Genomic DNA, 12,569 nt, shown 5'->3' with positions numbered 1-12,569 from the left:
GACATTCAAAGATATATCATTACTCAAATTATCGCGACCTGCCGCTCCCAGAACCTGCCGGCCTGGCAGCAACATGAAAGTAAACAGTAAGCAGCTAGGTATCGGTCTTTTACATAGTAACCCGCTCCCCGTCCTATTCGATCGTGCCTATTCGTCCGTGATATTTATTTCCTTTCGTTTATCATCATCAGAATCCGGACAAAGCCACCGAGGCTTCTGCCCGCAATTCTAAGAGACCAATACAGATCAGCGCCACATATCGCCCAAAACCACACCTCGTTCTGGTATCATGGCAAACACTTTCGCCTCCCCAATCCCATGTCTAGTACTTGCTCGCCCCTTATGCCCTCAGATGATAGGCCCCATAGGTGCATCGTCTAGAGGTCGAAAGCATGGGCGCGTAGTGGGTTATTTCTTGTCCACGTGGCCTGGTGATGTATATACTAGAATTCCGTCCCGTTGCCGTGCGTAGGGATAGGAATCAGCGTTTAGGACGACTCGTCGCGGATGAGGGCGACGATCATGCTGTAGAGGTAGAAGAAGAACATGATGAGATGGAAGCCGAGCTTCACGAAGGATTCCTGCGCGCTTGTCAGATTCAGTCAGGCGCGGCTCGGGAACATATGATCGTTACCTTCTTGTGCACGTTCAGCTTGCGGAAAATCTCGGTGGCATCCAGCAAGTGGGTGTTGTCGACGATCCTAAATCACGGTTAGCGCACAATCTCTGTCAGCAGGCCGGCTGGAGTGGACATACTTCTTGATGTTGTAGGCGACGAGCGGCAGATTCAAGATCAACGGCACCCAGTATCCGTTGATGAGGAACATGAAGGTCAGGAATCCGTGGACAGCAGCTTCGGGGATGATGTAGGTGTTGAGGCGGTTGCAGAGGTCAATAGGGTTAATGTAGTCGCTGCAGAGTCCTCGAGTTAGCATCGATTGCAGACCTGGAGCTCATGAAAAGACAGGCACGAGTGGCGCGCGGCAGCCGCATTGCCAAGAAGGTAGACAGCTTCGTCCGAGCACGAGGAAGCGGGCGGGCCTGCATGCTGCAAGGCAGCGGGAGGACGCGTCCCAGGCAGTGCGGCATGGGGGCAGGATGGGAGCAGAAGGATATATATACATACCATTCCAGATCGCTGTACATAATGGTGAAGAAGACCTGCAGGAACAGGTTGACGGCGTTGACCAACACCGCGAAGAGGTATAACCATGCTTCGCCGGACATTTTGACGGTAGTGGCACAGAGCTGCGCAAATTTCGATGTGTTGGAGGTTGGTGAAGAGTTGCAGAAAAGAAGCGATAGCAGCACAAGGAAGGCGCTTTTTGCTGTTGGCGTTGTCGGTTGACGACCTGAAGCTTGCGAGGCTGCTTGGAGCTTGTTGTGCGGTGCGGTGCGGTGCGGTGCGGGCGGGTGGAATGCTTCCTGAGACGTCACTAGGGTGATGTAAGGTTGGAGAAGGGATGGATGGGTGAGTGGATGAATGGTGGGTGTTATGTTGCGGTGGTGTTGGCAAGGTTGTAGCAAGACACGTAGGTATAGGGATTTCCAAAGGAGGGAGCGGGCGCCGGAGATGGGTAGCTTGGGAAGAGGGAGAAGGAGGTGATGTTGAGTCGTGGCTCCAGAGAGAGAGAGAGAGAGGCTCGTTGGTTCTGGCGGTAGCCACTAGCGAGCCGAGTCGTGGAAAATCGGGAGGGTGGGTTACGGGGCTCAAAACCTCTGATGATGAAAGAGGCTCGATGCCTTCCTTGCCATAATACCTAGTAGGTAGGAAGTAAGTACCTTGCTCCTCTCCTCCTCCTCGCCATCCCGCTCTCCTGCGCGCCCTCTTCCCCCTCCCGAGTCCCCAGTCAGTAGTACCCTCTGTCTAGGTAGTCTCGCCCGTCTCCCCTGGCGGTTTTAAACCAGTAAGGTGCGTTCTGGAAGAGCCTGAAGGGTTTAGTGCTAGTCCGGGTTCCCACTGGGGCTCCCCAAGACAGACCTGCACCTAACAGGTATGCGAGGTACGTACCGTCTAGCCTAATTCACCGTCGCCGCTGCTGGATGTCACTATTACTGCTCTCTTACGCTCTGTTTTCATACTCGTTCACCGAAGAGAGGAAGAAAAAAAAGAGCATGAAAACCCCAGACCCCCTCCTGCGTATGCTGCGTATGCTGGCTCAACTACGCAATGTGGCTGAGGTTGCTGGGGAACAAACAAAAACCCCACCTACAGGTCTTGACGTCTAGGGGCCCCTCGATGCTAGAACCCAGCTGCCAGGCCGCTCGCTATCGAGGCTTTTCCTCCATCTCCCATCACACGGTGGCTGGGAGGCTGGGTCCAGCTCCATCATCTCCCTAACATTGACCATGGTACCAACAGGTGGCAGAATGCAGCCAGACGCGAGGAATCCGTTTGCCCATGTATCACATGCGAACTCCTCCGTAAACGCACAGTAAGACAGCCACGTACGCAGTATGCACCGAGCAGTCAATGGGATGCGTCAAGTTGGCGAGACAGGATAACGGTGCCCGGCCGGAAGCACATGTCGCCCCATGGCCGCGGCTCGGGATGTCCCTGGCTTCACCTTTGCCCAGCTGTCGTCTGCGTCTGCAAGGGACAGGGTCTGGGACTGGACCCCTCAGATCAACGTGGACGCCCCTCCCCCCGCGCACCCAAACATGGCTCACGTGCTCATCACCACTACACTACAATGGTGGGATTGATTGTCGGGATCCCAATCTTTTGATATTCGATGGCTATCACCTACAACCGTGATGGCCTGTTTTGGCGGACATGTCTCCCAGTGCCATATGCTCGAGCCATGCTGTCTCTTCAAATTAGCTCCAACTCCCCTCCGTGCACTCGCCCCATGAGTCCACAACCGCCCGGTTTTGCGTCAACCGAACGCCTCTGCCGCTTGCTTATGCTCTCATTCTAATGTTAATATAACGGTCTATGCAGTAGCGCCGGTCGTCTCGCCGTTAGTCCCGGGCATCGGAATCTTGCCGCCCGGAGAGTTGGCGGTCCTAGCTGTAAGAACCTCGACTCCATCCTCCGTCACGAGGAGGGTGTGCTCTGCAATTCGCGTCAGCCACTCGTTTTTGAACACGTTTGTATGGTTCCGAAGAGGGAGAGTTGGAGGACCGGGTCAAGGCACTCACCAAATTGCGCAGTCTTCTTGCCGTCAATCGTTGTGCTGGTCCAGTTGTCGGGCCACGTGACGTCGCGGTACTTGCCGAGGGCAATCATCGGCTCAATGGTGAAGGTCATGCCGGGTTTGCACTCTCCTACCGTCTTGTTCTTGGCGTAGTGAGGGACGTTGGGAGGGCAGTGGAACAGCGAGTTGATGCCGTGGCCGCAGTAGGTGCGGATAACGCTGCAGTTCCTTTCCTTGGCTATCTTCTCGATGATGTTGCCGAACTCGCGGATGAGCGTTCCGGGCTTGACCTCGGCGATGGCAGCATCGAGGCAATCGCGCGCCGCTTCTACCACCCTGACAGAGTCGGGGTCTGCCTTGGCGCGGTCGCCAACGTAGTATGTCTCGTTCAGGTCGCCGTGGTAACCCTCGAAGTAGAGCGTGACGTCGATGTTGAGAATGTCACCGTCCAGTAGAACACGCTGATCGGGGATTCCGTGGCAAATGACTTCATTCACCGACGTGCACACCGACTTGGGGAAGTGGTTGTAATTCAGTGGAGACGGGTAGGCCTACGGGTTTGGTTTCTCGTCAGCTCCCTCCTAGGCGCGCTCCAGCGTAGATGCCCATAGAGTGGCCAACTCACATTGCGCTCTATGCAGGCCTTGTGCACGATCTCGTCGATGTAGTCGGTCGTAATGCCGGGCTTGACGGCGGCGGCGGCAATGTCGAGGACCTCACGAGCCAGGCGGCAGACCTTGCGCATGCCGGCAATGCCCTTGGCATCGAGAATGTCCACCTTGTTCCGGTTGAGAATACTTCGGGGGTACTTGGGAATGCCATCCTTCCACCAGTCCGGGTGGGGGATATGCTTGGGAACGGTGCGGCGCTCGGAGAGTGGGTAGACGGGGCGCAGAGAGCCGGTGAAGGGGTACGTCGGGAATGGGTTGAAGACACCCGTCTCTGGATCTGGTTTAGAAACGACCTTTGGTGGGAGGACATGGTGCAAAATACTCGTTTCTGTCTTGTGCATAGCCTTGTGGTTGCTCTGCAAGGGGACGTCAGCAACTGTCGCGATTGTGCCCGTGGCAGCAGCAGGGCGGGTGTCGTCATTTGCTTGCATACCCAGTTCTTCTTGAAACAATCCTGCGAGCAGAAGAAGCTGTCCTTCACACCTAGCTTCAAGCATGTCGGGCATTGCAAGGAACCGGCGTCATTGGGGCAGTCGACGCCGAGACACTTCTTCTTCGCAGGGGGCTCGGTCATGATGGCGGTCGTTTGATGGTGGAGGGGTAGTAGGTGTGTGGGAAGGGGAGGCGTTGGTGAGAAGGGAAAAAAAAAAGAGACCCCGGAAATGGCAAGCAGCAGGGTTCAGGTACACGAGGCGGCGACGATGTAGGATTCTCGAATCATACGCCCTAAAGTTGACGGTTCGGGTGCGGCAAAGTGACCTGAGCCGAGAGAGAGGATTAATTCCATTTTGGAGACTGTGATAGGCGCTTTGGCGCAGTCTTTTCCCCCGCTGCGACACACGCAAACCCGGCTTGTGGACTTTTAAAGCGGGTGGATCAAAAAATCGATGCACCGATAAGATAAGAAAGAAAGTCAGTCTATCGATAAGAGGGCGGAAAAGCTGACAATGCCCCCACATTAGGAATTATCCACATTTTTCCACGTTCTGGGCCCTAATTGGTCTACAAGCGTTTCCACAAAATCTCCTCGATAGAAAATCCGCTTAGTTTTCTAATTGGCTTAGAGATGTTTCCTCCCCACTCTACCCTGAGGATCTTCTTGTTTATCTATTGGCTAAAACATATCGCAGGTATCCACTATCCGCTGTACTCTGCACAGACCACCTGTGCACAGTACTCTCGGGCTGACAAGGGGGGGACATTGGAGTCTACAGACAAGCTGATAATGCCCCCCCCCTGACAACCCGAGAGTACCGTGCACGATAACCGATAGGGCCCGTGCACAGTTGAGCTGAGAGTGGAGTAGGTGATAAGGCTCTAACCAATAGATATGCGCACACACGTCACAAAGGTCTATAGGTCCAAATTAAACGACAATTTTCGTTCTTCTCGCTCCACATAGTCTAGCAGTAAGAAGTGCTCCTAATAATCTAAAGGCTATGGGTTCAACCCTAGCTTTTTCTGACTTTTTCTGACTTTTTCTTTAGGTAATTCCAAAACGGCTCCGCCGGGGAGGGTTGGAATGGTCTATCCCACCCTGCTTCCTCCGCTGCGCTCCGGGTCGGGATGGGCCAAGACCATCCCTTTTTTCCCTCTATTACCTCTATTACCCCTATTTTTTTGCCTCTATTTCTACTTTTTCCCTCTGTTTTTTCTCTCTATCTATACCCTTATCTATTGGCTATAACTGTATCCATTGTCAGCTTAAGCCTGCACGGGCTAGCGCGCACGGTACTCTCGGGTTGTCAAGGGGGGGGCATTATCAGCTTGTCTGATCGCTCGGGACATTGTCAGCTTGTCTACCTTCCGATATCGATAAGATTAATTGGTGCATCAGTGCGCGTTTGTAAGCCACAAGCAGCAGGAAGGGCCCTGACCAACTTCCCAGGCCGGGGTCTAGAACACAAACGATGCAAGAAACCTTAGTAAACAAAGGAAAGTCTCTTTCTCTCTCTCTTGCATCGGAGCTTCCTTTGTCGGGGCTTCCGGAGTATTCCCGTGAGCCGAACCGCCGACAGGGCCCCGACGTTCGCCGCTCTATGCGCAGAAAAGTCGTTGACGCCTGCAATCATGGGGGACTTGTCACGCCACTGAGCAAAAAGACATCCTCTCAGTCCATTTCAGCCGCTTCAATAAGCAAACTGAGAAAGACGGAAAAGGAAACAGAGATACCCCTTGGCCCTCATCAACCAGCATGGCCAAACCCCAGAAAGTCGTCGTGGTCGGCGCCGGTCCTGTTGGCTCGCTAGCGGCGTTGTACGCTGCGCAGCGCGGATACGATGTCGAGATTTATGAGCTGAGAGCCGGTAAGTCGCGTGTTGCATTATTTACGAATCTCCCAAGTCTCTTAATTCCCCTTTTGAGTCGGGAGTCAGCCATGGGAAGATGGCCGCGCTCGTGGATCCCACCCCCAAAATACCCCACCAACTGACCTGCACCCCAAGTTGCTAGCATGGGATGGGGTCCGTTGAAGGTTGAAGGATGGTGAACTGCTAGGTTTTTCGGCCACAACGACGGTCGGAACGTTGAAAAGCAACCATCAACAGTGATTTACTGGCGACTGGCTCACTTGCATAAGACTGACAGCCTGTACATGTACAGACTTGCGAGATCCTTCAACAACCTTCTTAAACTTCACCCGGTCCATCAACTTGGCGCTGTCGGAGCGCGGCATCAATGCCATGCGCAATGCTGGCCAACCAAAGCTTCTGGAACATGTCTTTGGCGCCACTATCCCCATGCGGGGACGCATGATCCATGGCAGAACCCCGAAGGGTGATCTGTACGAGACCGCCCAGGATTACGACGTTCATGGCAGGGTTGGTTGGTTCACAAATACAACCCAGTTGCAGCATGCTGACCATGACCGCAGGCCATCTACGCCGTGGACCGAGCCGGCCTGAACAAGCGTATGCTTGACATTCTCGAAGAGATGTCCAACGTCAAGTTCTTCTTCAACCACAAGCTCACCGGCGCAGACTTTAGGAAATGCAAGGCTTGGTTCGAGGTCATGACCTATGAGTCCGCGACAGGCCGTGCCAAGGAGATTGAGATTGACTTTGACTTCATGATCGGTGCCGATGGCGCCCATTCAGCCGTCAGGTACCATCTAATGAAGTTCACCCAGATGAACTACAAGCAGGAGTACATCGACACCCTGTGGTGTGAGTTCCAGATCAAGCCCGCGAAGCCCCCTTCGGCGGACAGCGAGGGTTCCCGTTTCAAAATCTCACCAAACCACCTCCACATCTGGCCCGGCAAAGACTTCATGTTCATTGCCATCCCCAGCGACGTGAGCACCTTGATTCTGTGCCCTTGTAACGGAGCCGGCTAACAGTTGGCAGGACGGATCTTTCACATGCACACTATTCCTGCCCAGCGAGCAGACCGTGGCGTTGGAAAACGACCCCTCCAGCGTGCCCGCCTTTTTTAACAAGCACTTCCCCGGCGTCACAGATCTCATCCCCCCAGAAGACCTGATCGCGTCCTTCAAGCAGAACCCACACCTACCCTTGATCAGCATCAAGTGCAGCCCATATCACTACGACGCATCCGCAGTTATCGTTGGCGACGCCGCACACGCCATGGTTCCCTTCTACGGTCAAGGCATGAATGCGGGCCTGGAAGATGTCCGAATTCTCTTCTCCATCTTGGATAAGCATTGCCGCATGAGCGAAGTCAACGATCCCACAGGACAAGCAGACACCGCCGCCGCAGCAGCTCACCAAAGAGGCGTCGCGCTGGCCGAGTACACGGCGAACAGAGTTCCCGATGCGCACTCCATCAACGATCTTGCGCTACAGAACTACGTCGAGATGCGCGCCTCGGTGCTGTCCCCCCGCTACCGCCTCCGGAAGTGGCTCGAGGAGACCATGTCTGTGTACATGCCCGGTCTGGGCTGGCAGACTAAGTACTCGCGCGTCAGCTTCGGGAACGAGCGGTACTCGGAGGTCGTCGCCAAGAGTGATCACCAGGGCCAGGTGCTGTTGAAGACGTTCGAAGCGCTCGTGTGCAGTCCGCTGGTAGTCGGGGCCGTGTATTTGTGGTGGAAGCGACCGCAGGCGGTTGTCAGCGCCGTCCGAAGTCTTTTGCGGACTTTACTGTGAAAGCCAAAGCGTGTTTGTGGGGTTGTAGTCACGATATGAATGCCAAGTGCATATGTATAAATTTAAAATAGGAAGAACATTTCCAAGGAGGGAAAGCGTACTTGTACTGTGGTCCACGGAGCTCAAAACATTTGGTAAATATAACATTAACAGTTCTGACTGATGATGGCATAAGCAACATCTCAAGACCTGGAGATATATTGTTTAGACTGAAACATGAGGTTCGACGTGTCCTCAACGGCTGACACTTTGCATGGAGAGGAATTGGAAGAAAGTTCCAAACCCGAACCGGGTATTGCTGCCTTCAACATTGAGGCGTTGATCTCAAGCTATTCCGCCACGGACTAATTGAAATGGGTTGCTTTCACGTTGTACTATTTACCCTTGAGAGCGATACCTTTCCCTGCCACGGTGATCTATCCGAAATCGCCGCCGGCAAGCCGAACGACCCTCAATGGGTTCCAGGTCGTCTTCTAGCAGACCTACACCAACGTCGACCTCTACGTCACCTAGGAGAACGTCCGTCGCGCCGAGCGCACTGGAAATAAGGCCATCGTCTGAGCCATTGACGCTCCCGGCGACTCCGGCCGCCACCGAGCCGCCCGTCACGACACCACCAATTCTACCTCTGTCTCCTCCGCCCTCAGCTGGTACATCTCCGTCCAGGTGAGAAACCAAACCACTCTGCCTATCATTCTTAAGGGAATCGCCACCATCGAAGAGGCCCTCCTCGCAGTCGATAAGGGCGCCAAGGTCATCTGCATCTCTAGCCACGGCGACGTCAGCTCGATCATACTCCCAGGTCCCTCGAAATCGCTTAGGAGATCTACCGCAACGTCCCCGAGGTCTCCCAGAATGTTGATATCGTAGCCGACAGCGGCGTCCACTACGGCAACTACGTGCTCAAGCTACGAGTCCTCGGTTTCAAAGTCGTCGGCCTGAGCCGTCCTTTCATGTACGCCAAGTACTACGGCCTTTGGGGTGTCATCAAGGACATCAATACCACCAAGATCGAGATTCTCCGTGTCATAATCAAATGGATGTAACCTTTGCCTTGGGAAAAATATATGTACTCACAGCTCGGTCTTGTGGAACATGTGATGCCATTTCTAAACACTGCGTAGTTGGAAAAGGCTGCATGTATGTGTCATGAACAACAGGCTTTCTTTGAGGCAAGAAATCAATATCGCCACGAATACAACGTTGACTCCGCCTCCTCTTGTAAGCGTCTCCCTTTTAAATCACAAATAGGGGCCTCTGACCGATCTATGCCGCGTCCTACGTTGGGAACATTCCTCTCTCAGGGCCGAAGTATCCTCTCTCTGGGATTGGAAGGATCCCAATCTGACTTCCATCGACCCCGGCGCCGCTGACGGTGTTACCCCACCATTTCAAAGCGATCGGATTGTATCCCACGGCGAAAAACATGACCAAGGCCGAAACGGCAACGCCAGCAGTCAAGGCCGCCGACAGGACGTAGTTATACTTCTCCCACCAGGCCAATCGGTGCCGGGGAAGCCAGTACATGAAGATATACCCGAGGATGAAACCAGGTGTCTTGTATGAAAGATTGGAAGGTGCCCAGTGCTGGACTCCCTGGATTACAAGGATCGGGTTGAGCCATAGTAGAGACGCAACGAAGGGGAAGAGAGTTTTGTCCAGAAGGGCAAAAGTTCTCGGGCTTAGCTTCTGTCGTAAGTTCTCCCGTACCCCCGGGAGGTACTTTGGCCCGTAGCCTTGGCCGACCAAGAAGACGATGGCGATTATTGTTCCAATAAGGAAGCACCCTGATGAAGCATGCGTGTTAGTTGGCATGCTCCTAGAGTATGACCAAGTTGTGACTTACATTTCAGGATGGGATAAAAGGATACAAACATTCGCTCGGAGCCAAGGAGCCCCCACACTGAGTTGGAGATTCATCAGTACGTGACCGCTGATAGCAAAAATGAGCTTGGATAACATACTCAGCGAATTCGAGTACAACGGTGCCCCGTCGTTTGCGCACGTAAAGCGGCTCACTTGAGTAGGGGTGCATAGCCCCTTGACGTTTTCCATTATAAAGTTCTGCGTAGCCACTGCGACGAAGCATGTGATGATGATGGTGCCGATTTGGCTCCTGAAGACGGCTCGTGGGGCGATCTTGGTGTAGTGCGCCATCTTCTGATCTTGGACGTAGTTGTCTCCGTAGCCTGCGAGGGCCCAGGACCCCAGAGTCTGCGAGAAGAGGAAGGCGTTTGTGTTGCCTGGCAGCATGTAGCCCGTGATGACCTGGATCAAGGAGCCAAGCCCCAGGTTTGTTCCAGTGGTTGCGGAGAGGAAGGAAAGGGGTACTGCGAAGACTAGGTTGATGCCAATCATTAAGAACACCATCCATACCGGAGTGTCGAGAGGGTAGATGTTGAGGAAGACGACAGAAACAACAATGGCGGCAACAAGTATCACCAAAAACCACCAATCTGGAACTTCCCCATAATGCGCCATGAGGCGGTTGTGAACGTCCATGGCCCCTTCGTAGTTGCCCTTCCCGTGGCGCAGCCCCTTGTAAAAGTCAACATACGCTGCCGATATGGTCTTCCACTGGTTTCTGTGATGCCCTTTTAGCGCCTGCAAGATGTGAATATTCGGAAAACCTACCCCATGATGTATAAGAAGTAGACTGGGTAGAAACAGTAGTTGGCCCCAACAGTAAGGAGGTACCCGGCCGAGTAGAATGGCGGTGAGTATTGCTGGTATAGAGTTTCGTTGAGCTGGTTATTGACAACCACCTTCTGCACCACGTACGGGGTGCCGTCATTGGCAAATGGGGAGGAGGAGTTTATGGGGAGATAGGCTGTATTGTACATATTAGTGTAGTAGATGCCGAGAATTATGGCTCCGCCGATGATGGAACCGAAGTACTGAGTGCAGGTCGCGAAGAAGGGCTGGGCTAGAGCGGCGTATGAAGACGTGGCGACGTTCCAGTCAAATGTCGTAACGGGATTGAATAAACCAAGGCCCAGAGAGGAGCCCGTGATGATGGCTAGGGTCACGTTCTCTGGAGAGATCCAGGTCATCCAGTTGAAGGTTGCCAAGGCCGTGAAGAGATAGCCGGGGAACCAGTAGTAGAAAAACATGCAGATTGTGCAGACGTAGAAGAACTTGTACCGCGAAATGGTCCATCCATTGATGTTTTCCTTCGGCTCGGGGCGGGTCAGTGCCCTGTTCATAGCGATTGTCGGCAGAATCGTCGGCCAGAGGGCCTTGACTGGATAGACACTGAACCGGCGCAGGTACCCGGCGAAACCCATGCCCATGAGTTGGACGAAGAGCGTGAGCATCAACTGGTAGCCAAAGTTCACAAAGTGCAGGCCGTAGTAGACCGGCGACTTTTGCACAAGGATCATGCCGTAGCTGTTGGTGGTGTAGATTGCGATATTATACGTGATGGTTGCGAACATTTGCTCCTTGAAGTTCCAAGGGCCTGGGTTGAGAGAGTGGCGAGTCCCAAAGACGGTGACGCCCCAATCCGGAAGAACGAACTCTAGGAACTTTGCGCACGGGAATAACAAGATCTGAATGACCTGGCCGCTGAGAGCTGCACAAAGTGTTAGCCGGCGAAGGCAGCCCATGTGCCGTGAAGAAGGGACGAGGGCACGTCAACTCACAGATGGACGGGAACCTTGAGTTGAAGAAAGTTGAGATGAAAGTCCCGATGACGGCCCAGCCGATTCCAAGAAAGTACGCCCGGAACGTCTCAATGGGCACATTTTGATCGTCCAGAATCTCTGCCACGGCGCGAACACCAGGGTACGGCGACGAATAGCGAATCATGACGGCATCGATCCTCAGATCGCGGTCGTAGTGCTCTCCGTACGCCTTCGGGCCCTCGAGGAGCCTCTTCATGCGGCTTCTCATGTCGGTGGGGAAGTTCCAGTCGTCTTTGAAGAACTCCACAGCCTCCTCGACGATCTCGAGAGCTTCCTCCTCGCTCATCCCGTTGATCTTTTCCAGGATGTAGTCTCCTTCTCCATTCGGGGCCAACTCCTCGAGCTTCTCGTGCGAGATCTGGTCAGAGATCTTCTGCTCTGGGCTGTGATTAACTTGCGCGGGGATCTTTTCAATGTCCTCGTCCCGGGCCGGGCTCGGCCCCTTTCTGACACTCTCCACATTTCCGGACATTATTGCCAGATGTCTCCACGGCGGTTACTCCCGAGTCCAGGGCAGGTCGAAGTTGAATGGAAACATAGATGAATGGTTTCAAGGTCAGAAACCCAGCGCGCACTAAATAAATAGAGTGAACCCACCGAAGCTATATAATGCCAACGTCTGCTTCGTCTGACTTAAGGTTGTGTGGCGGGCAGCCCGCAGAAGACGAGGGGGTCGGGTTTCGGCCCAGCTATCGGGCGAGTAAGGTCATCTAGCATGGGGGAAGATGTGTATCCAAACACTGATGCAGGGTGTCACCACAGATGATTATACTCAGAATCACATTCAACGTTACATTCTTCCAAATCAACGTTGCGCTTTAACGCTATCTAAGAGTATCAATGTGATCGTCCTGTGTTCGTATCACCCCCGCATGCTCGCTCTAGTGGTTTCCCGGGCACCGAGGCACCTGTCTGTCTGTCTACTTACCAAGAGTGGCCGGCAGAATGCATGCGTCGCGAGATTCT

General features: G+C 53.8%; 5 protein-coding genes across 5 annotated transcripts; 2 read left to right on the top strand and 3 right to left on the bottom strand.

The window, feature by feature from the left end:
- Positions 1 to 488: 488 nt before the first annotated feature.
- Positions 489 to 1,227, bottom strand: GLRG_07035 (cornichon protein; the record flags this gene model as incomplete). Its single annotated transcript, XM_008097720.1, has 4 exons — positions 489 to 581; positions 635 to 701; positions 757 to 912; positions 1,127 to 1,227. The coding sequence occupies 4 exons, from the start codon at positions 1,225 to 1,227 to the stop codon at positions 489 to 491; spliced, it is 417 nt and encodes a 138-aa protein (XP_008095911.1).
- Positions 1,228 to 2,936: 1,709 nt separating this feature from the next.
- Positions 2,937 to 4,385, bottom strand: GLRG_07034 (methionine aminopeptidase; the record flags this gene model as incomplete). Its single annotated transcript, XM_008097719.1, has 4 exons — positions 2,937 to 3,058; positions 3,145 to 3,691; positions 3,766 to 4,167; positions 4,245 to 4,385. 4 exons carry the CDS (start codon positions 4,383 to 4,385, stop codon positions 2,937 to 2,939), a joined length of 1,212 nt encoding a protein of 403 aa, XP_008095910.1.
- Positions 4,386 to 6,005: 1,620 nt separating this feature from the next.
- GLRG_07033 (kynurenine 3-monooxygenase) lies at positions 6,006 to 7,917 on the top strand (the record flags this gene model as incomplete). Its single annotated transcript, XM_008097718.1, has 4 exons — positions 6,006 to 6,117; positions 6,413 to 6,630; positions 6,684 to 7,103; positions 7,156 to 7,917. 4 exons carry the CDS (start codon positions 6,006 to 6,008, stop codon positions 7,915 to 7,917), a joined length of 1,512 nt encoding a protein of 503 aa, XP_008095909.1.
- A 353-nt stretch (positions 7,918 to 8,270) lies between these two features.
- GLRG_07032 (cytochrome b2) lies at positions 8,271 to 8,963 on the top strand (the record flags this gene model as incomplete). Its single annotated transcript, XM_008097717.1, has 3 exons — positions 8,271 to 8,436; positions 8,480 to 8,697; positions 8,739 to 8,963. 3 exons carry the CDS (start codon positions 8,271 to 8,273, stop codon positions 8,961 to 8,963), a joined length of 609 nt encoding a protein of 202 aa, XP_008095908.1.
- Positions 8,964 to 9,195: 232 nt separating this feature from the next.
- On the bottom strand, positions 9,196 to 12,075 carry GLRG_07031 (OPT oligopeptide transporter; the record flags this gene model as incomplete). The annotated part of the gene is made up of 5 exons (XM_008097716.1): positions 9,196 to 9,704; positions 9,764 to 9,820; positions 9,882 to 10,501; positions 10,552 to 11,491; positions 11,562 to 12,075. The coding sequence occupies 5 exons, from the start codon at positions 12,073 to 12,075 to the stop codon at positions 9,196 to 9,198; spliced, it is 2,640 nt and encodes an 879-aa protein (XP_008095907.1).
- Between the last annotated feature and the right edge of the window lie 494 nt (positions 12,076 to 12,569).

The sequence above is a fragment of the Colletotrichum graminicola genome (genome assembly GCF_000149035.1).
Source record: "Colletotrichum graminicola M1.001 genomic scaffold supercont1.28, whole genome shotgun sequence".
Taxonomy (NCBI): domain Eukaryota; kingdom Fungi; phylum Ascomycota; class Sordariomycetes; order Glomerellales; family Glomerellaceae; genus Colletotrichum; species Colletotrichum graminicola.
This window is presented reverse-complemented; position numbering and strand designations above follow the sequence as displayed.